The sequence below is a fragment of the Anoplophora glabripennis genome, unplaced genomic scaffold, assembly GCF_000390285.2.
Source record: "Anoplophora glabripennis isolate ALB-LARVAE unplaced genomic scaffold, Agla_2.0 scaffold417, whole genome shotgun sequence".
Classification (NCBI taxonomy): Eukaryota; Metazoa; Arthropoda; class Insecta; order Coleoptera; family Cerambycidae; genus Anoplophora; species Anoplophora glabripennis.
The window spans coordinates 393731-400178 of record NW_019417057.1 but is presented as its reverse complement, the minus strand read 5'-3'; the positions used below and the strand labels follow the sequence as shown (position 1 = coordinate 400178).

Genomic DNA, 6448 nt, shown 5'->3' with positions numbered 1-6448 from the left:
AGACGTAACGAATAAACAGTCAGATAAACTTTGTACAATAATTCGATTCAATAAAACTTCGCATTAGTGTCCTCTCTGAGATTTGTCTGAAAGGTTTTTCTTAATGATTTATATGACAATTATTTTGTACAATTTATCGCTCCAATGAGTCTTTGCATGTGTATTCAGCTATTGACGAAGTATTGTTCTCAACATTGGAAAAGAAATCTTAAAGTTAATTTTATCGATTTTTGTATTTTTCTCATAAATGACTAGACCTACAACAAAAACGTAAATGACAGTTTTATAGGAAATTAAATTTACTATAAAAAGGGTCCTCAGTATCTAAGCTTACAAACTGAAAACCTTTTTTTATAGAAATTTAATTTCCTATAAAATTGTCATTTACGTTTTTGTTGCAAGTCTATTCATTTATGAGAAAAATGCAACAATAGATAAAAATTAACTTTACGATCTTTTAGGCACTTTGAATGAACAAAGATTCCCCTATAATTATCACCTGTGGACAATAAAATAATGTGAAATGCAGTTGAGAGATAAATAATTTAAAGAAAGTAGGTTTACGTGTTAAATCAATAGGAAAATTTTAAAATTTAAAAAAATTAAGTACTGAAATTTGGTGAGAATTTCTTTTCCTATGTTTAGAAGAATATTTCTTCAATGGAGCGAAGAAAAAAAAATTTGGGTCAAATAAAACACTAATGTACATATTTTTATATAATTTTACGCTAATAAATGAATCAAAAAACTAAGCAAGAACTATTCCTTTGAATAGTACAAATGAAACAGCCTTTTTCAGTGACAAAGAAAGGTATAAATTAAACTGAAAAAATCTGTAATTTTATTTCCTTCAGATTTTGAGATTTGTTTTACATGTTTTTTTTTAGTGAAGTAGGATATGATAATCGTACGTGCGGAAGTTGGTTAGCGACACGAACGTCTAAAGCCGACATGTTCTAAATGAATGCATTCTATATAGAGCCGCGGTGTATCGAGGGTACACTGTATATAGTAATAGAATATTTGTTTTAACTTCATCGACCAAAGAATGCATAATAAAAAAGTTTAAACAATCTGCAATGTATTGTATGATTATACAAATTATGACACAATTGATGTTTTATTTTTATAGTTTTTTTTTTGCCTTTATAACACATGTATTTTAAATAAAAATATTTGATGTATGAATACAATTGAAATGTGTTTGAAAATATTTCCTTATAACCAAATGTACTTATTGTAGTGGTTTTAATATTTTCAAGGCCAGTACTGTTATATAAAGTACTGTGCATTCAGGTTGTGATACCATGGCCCATGTACCTTGTTTCTGCCATTTACAGCCTTTACATGCATTTCCTTAGCTAATAATCTGCATGACCTGTCCTTGTTTTCGGGCTAGGCTCTGTTGAGGGCAGATCGGATGTCAGGATCCCTAGGCCTGCCCTGATGATTTTGATTCTTATGTTTTGAGGCCGCTTTGCATGGAATTGCTTTTCAGACAATGGTGGCCCTCCGAGACGTTCCGTAATGGTCCCTATGATCCTTTTAGGAACTGTACTTGTCCTAATTTCAAACTAGTAATCTATAGGGTGTTGGGCAGGGTGTCTTTATTGTCTTGCCTTAATTTTAATGTGCTCTTCAAGTTGGTCCAATCAAATCTTTCCTTTAAATATCCATTTCATTTAAAAACAAACCATTATGATGAAATCGAACTTAGTTGCGAAGGTATGGAATATTTGACTGCTAACGGATTTAATTCAGTTGAATTCCTTTGATAATCTGAATATGAGCTGGGCATCTAATTGTAATCATTTCCTGTTAATTTGAACGTAACTTTTTATTACGTTTCTAAAATTAGCGCTACTGGCGCTATCTATGTTGACGTTCCCAACATTTGACAAGGATGTCTAAATACAGATGATCGTATATAAAACAGATATATATATATGTGACTATTTAATCATAGAACGAACTAATATTCCTATGTTCTTGCGCGTTTCTGGGTCGTCTCTGTTATTATATAGAACATCAGCGCACCTGTTGAAGCGTTACCATACTAAAACAAAGATCTTTAAAAAATCGCGAAGTGAACAGCCTTGGACTAATGTAACGGCATTGTTCATATAATTACTGGTAGATATAATAAATTTTAGAGGTTGGCAGTAGTTCTAATCACTATTGTACAAAATTAAAATTTACAAATTAGGTTATGATGTTATGAGTGTCATGTAATGTTTATGTATTGTATTTTAATACATTTTATTGGTATAGGTAATACAAACTATTGATGTAGTTATTTTAAAGAACAATACTGAAACAGAAATGAATTATTCTTTACACTCAAATTTGTCGAATATCTGCAGAACTTGTTTGACAGAAAGTTCTTCCATGAAATCTGTATTTAGTTATGAACAAGTAATGGAACAAAAAATCTTGCTTGGGGATATGCTGATGTCTTGCACCTCTATTCTGGTAATGGAAGGTAATGTCTAATTCATAATTGATTTCCTATAATTTCTTTAATTTAGATAATACATGGAGATGGTCTTCCGGAAAATATTTGCGAGAATTGTTCTCAACAAGTCCATACAACATATTTATTCCAAAAATTATGCGAAAGATCTGATGCCACTTTGCGAGAGTGTACAGCTATTACGGACTTAAACAGTGATCACAGTAATATCTTCACAATTGAGATAGAGAGCAGTAAATTTGATATGGCTTTAGAAGAGAAATCTTTAAGTGACCATGAACAAAATGAAATCAATATTAAAAATGAAAGTTGTCAAACAGTATTTGGTAAGAAATTTAATTTACCAGTAGAATAGGTGTATATCCTGTAAAATTTTCTAGATGGAATGATAGACATGGAACCAAATAATTTGGATGAATCAAATGACGATAATGCAACGCTGAAACCAAATAAGGGTAGTTTGTCTCCAGATCGTAGTGATACGAGTATATCTGGAGATAAAGTAAAAACAGTTTTTAAGTGTGAGCACTGCAGTAAAGAGTTAGTAGTTAAATTGTTTAATAATCTGTATATATTTACAATATTTAATCACTTTTAGATTTAATGCAAAAAGTTTCCTTTGCCGTCATATGACAGTACATAAAAACAATCCACGAACAACAAAGCATAGAAGTAAAAGTGGTGTAACAAGAAAACGTAACCAACCTCGTACTTGTGAAATTTGTAACAAAACTTTTAGATTTCATAGCAACTTAGAAAGGCACAAGTTAACACACACAGGCGAAAAGCCTTTCTTATGTAATGTCTGCGGTAAAGGTTTTGCTCAAATGGCATACCTTAAAATACATTCATTTATACATGCAGGTTTGTATGCAGTTTTATTTGCTTTTTAATTACTATTGTTTTTATCCTAAAAATCTTATTTTGAAGGCGAGAAACCATACAAATGCCAAATGTGCGACAGAAGCTTTGCAGCACCCGGAACACTTATGACCCACGTAAGAACTCACACTGGTGAACGGCCCCACATATGCAAAATATGTGGAAAGGATTTTCCTCAGTCTGGATACTTGTCAGCTCACATCCGGACACATACTGGTGAGAAACCAATAGAATGCAAAGTATGCAATCGACGGTTTAATCAAAGTGGAAGGTTGATTGTCCACATGAGAATTCACAGTGGTGAAAAACCGTACCAGTGCACAACGTGCGGTAGGAGTTTCGCCGTTAAGGGCACCTTAAAAAAACATATCCGGACACACACTGGTGAAAAACCTTATAAGTGCAAGGAATGTGGGCAAGCGTTTGCTCAAAGCGGTACTTTAGCTAACCATATGAAAACTCATAAGTCCAAAGGGGAAAATGATAAATTAGTATCTTGGAGGGATGATATTTTGGTATAACTAGTTAGTTTTCTAAAGTACTTTTATAAACCACAAAATAGTTTTTTGCATTAAACCCTTAACTGGTTATAATATATACAAATTTAAAATTTTTTCTAGTGCTTATGAGGAATATATTAATTTCTTAATTTTTAAAAGGGCCCTCCATGGATAACGAATATATTCGCCTGCTTTGTTGTGATCTCATTCTCTCAATTAAATCTACAATGTGACGTAAAATATTCCATATATTTTTTTAAATTAATCTCTATTAAAGCAGTTAGTTTGCGTTGTTAAGGTGGGCCACATATCAAAAGGAGGCATTTATAAAAACTTAAATTATTCCAAAAATTCCCCATACCCTATTTGGTATGTTTAAGACAGATGCGGGTCAGCTAAGAGACATAGGACTCAATTTCAATGAAAGGCATTTTCTCTAAAGACAAATGTTTTTTAAAGTTTAAACTGAATTATATAAGGTTTAGTGAATAATAACCAGGCCCGGTCTGGCTCTTTGAGGGGCCATCAGGAAAAATCGAAATCGGGGCCTATTTGGTTTTGTCTGTTATTAGGGTGCATATCGACTCTCCCAAGGAAAACTGTCGTATCTCAAATTTGCTTATACTGAGATAATTGCATTTGAATAGTTGAGAAAATAATAATGTTCATTATTTTTTTTATTACAAGAGCCAAATCGTTCTTCTTTAACAAAGTAATTATTGTTTAGTCTTAATTAATTATTGATAATTGAAAATAGTGTAGGATAAGAAAAAAATGGATTTTGAATGAGTTACTACAGTTTTTGTCGCCAAATTTTTATTGAGAAACAACTTGCTACATTAATAAGGTACAGAAAAATTAAACATTTTCTATTTTTAGATAAAAAAATAATTGTTAATGATCAATAATGACATAAAAGGAAAATTTATTACGATTCAGAGTCAGAGTCATCTTCTTGGTCAATATTACTTTCTTCCTGGTGGTCAGTCTTACTAGCAGGCCGAAAGGAGTTGTAAAATCCATGATACATCGATGGTATTAAATTAGCCTTACACAGACCCAAAAGACCGTTTAATTTTTTACCGTCAATTGGCAGCAAACCTTGATACAATCTTGGAAATTGATATTCTTCGCGTTTGCGTGTGTTTTTTGTTTGTAAGTATAGTTCTTTATGATTTTCTCCAAAATTATACACAAAAAATATTTAGTGATGTGAGTGAAAATATATAACAAATTGATATATATTTTGATACATATCAGCTATTATATATATGTTAATAGCTGATATATATCAATTTTCCCGCCATTTCATCAATAAAGCCAAATTTCAAACTTAACCCTGCATTTTAAAACTAAAAACTTGTGGTGTGGTAGGCTTGGGTTGGACTGTAGTAGCTCTTGGGTACCTGGCATATCTCCGACAAAAATGAATATAAAAATCTGAAATTTTAGGGGTGTACTATACATGGGAAGAACTAAGAGCGCACGTAGTTTCAAGTCACCCCTTCCACCCTAGGGGGTGAGGGGTGGTTTTTTAGATGTACCCTACTCATTTTGCGAGTTTTGGATTCTACGCGTAAAACTACCCCAGAAAGCGTGTTCTTGCCGAATTCGCACAAAAACCAAACCACCACCCTCGTATGGACTTTGTCATTTTTTCGATGGGCATTTTTCTTGGGCACATCTCCGTCAAAAATAAATATAGAAATCTGAAATTTTAGGGGTGTACTATAAGTGGGGAGACCTAAGAGCGAACGTGATTTCAACTCACCCTTTCCACCCTAGTAGGTGCAGAGGGGGTGGTCTTTTAGACGTACCCCCAAGAACGCGTTTCCGGGGGTAGTTTTACGCATAGAATCCGAAAATCACAAAATAAATAGGGTATGTCTAAAAAGAAAACCCTTCACCCCACCCCCTAGGGTGGAAGGGATGAGTTGAACAGGTCTCCCCATATATAGTAAACCCCTAAAATTTCAGATTTTTAAGTACTACTTTAAAGCAGTTTCTTTATTATCATGTTTTTGATAATTTTTATTTCAATTTTTATCTTTAATTTTTTTTTAAGTACGTATTGTGATATACAAAGACTAAATTTTCTTGTTCTAGAAATTTCCCATTTTTTATTTGTGGGTTGATAAAACTAAATTGCTAATAAACAGCGTAGTTGCTTATAAACAGTCAGTAGTACGCAACAAAAATTAGAAGTCTAGAATCTAAATATGAAAAAAAAATAAAGATCACTTGATAACTTTTCTAAAAGTTCATATATATGACATGTATTTGGTGTCAAATTAATCAGCAAGGCATTAACAATATAAAAAAACTAATTTGAGTATAGTTTTTTTTTAACAAAATTCATCTGATATATATAATGATATATATTTTGATATATATCACCCAAAACTAAATAGCATGCTATTTTACATCACTAAAAATATTTTATTGGGATTGGAATTTCTCTGATTTTGCTGATTTTTACAGCCTCTCCAGTAATATTTTTTTTCCGGTTTTGTTTCTTTACCATTGGTTTAAAAGTTACAAAATCTTCTTGAGACATTTCTTTTACTTTGTACTGTGGGGCATTTTTATTAGA

At 32.0% G+C, this 6448-nt stretch overlaps 1 protein-coding gene across 1 annotated transcript; it reads left to right on the top strand.

The window, feature by feature from the left end:
- The first annotated feature begins 2233 nt into the window (after positions 1 to 2233).
- On the top strand, positions 2234 to 4536 carry LOC108911740 (zinc finger protein 501). The gene is made up of 5 exons (XM_018716746.1): positions 2234 to 2472; positions 2529 to 2799; positions 2854 to 3013; positions 3072 to 3337; positions 3404 to 4536. The coding sequence occupies exons 1-5, from the start codon at positions 2323 to 2325 to the stop codon at positions 3874 to 3876; spliced, it is 1320 nt and encodes a 439-aa protein (XP_018572262.1). The 5' UTR covers positions 2234 to 2322; the 3' UTR covers positions 3877 to 4536.
- Positions 4537 to 6448: the final 1912 nt, after the last annotated feature.

Bases quoted from the DNA above. Each gene is read 5' to 3' on its own strand.
- LOC108911740 (XM_018716746.1), top strand. From the start codon at position 2,323: ATGAATTATTCTTTACACTCAAATTTGTCGAATATCTGCAGAACTTGT. The intron at 2,800-2,853 runs GTAAGAAATTTA...AAAATTTTCTAG, and splicing joins AAGTTGTCAAACAGTATTTG to ATGGAATGATAGACATGGAA. The intron at 3,014-3,071 runs GTTAGTAGTTAA...AATCACTTTTAG, and splicing joins TGTGAGCACTGCAGTAAAGA to ATTTAATGCAAAAAGTTTCC.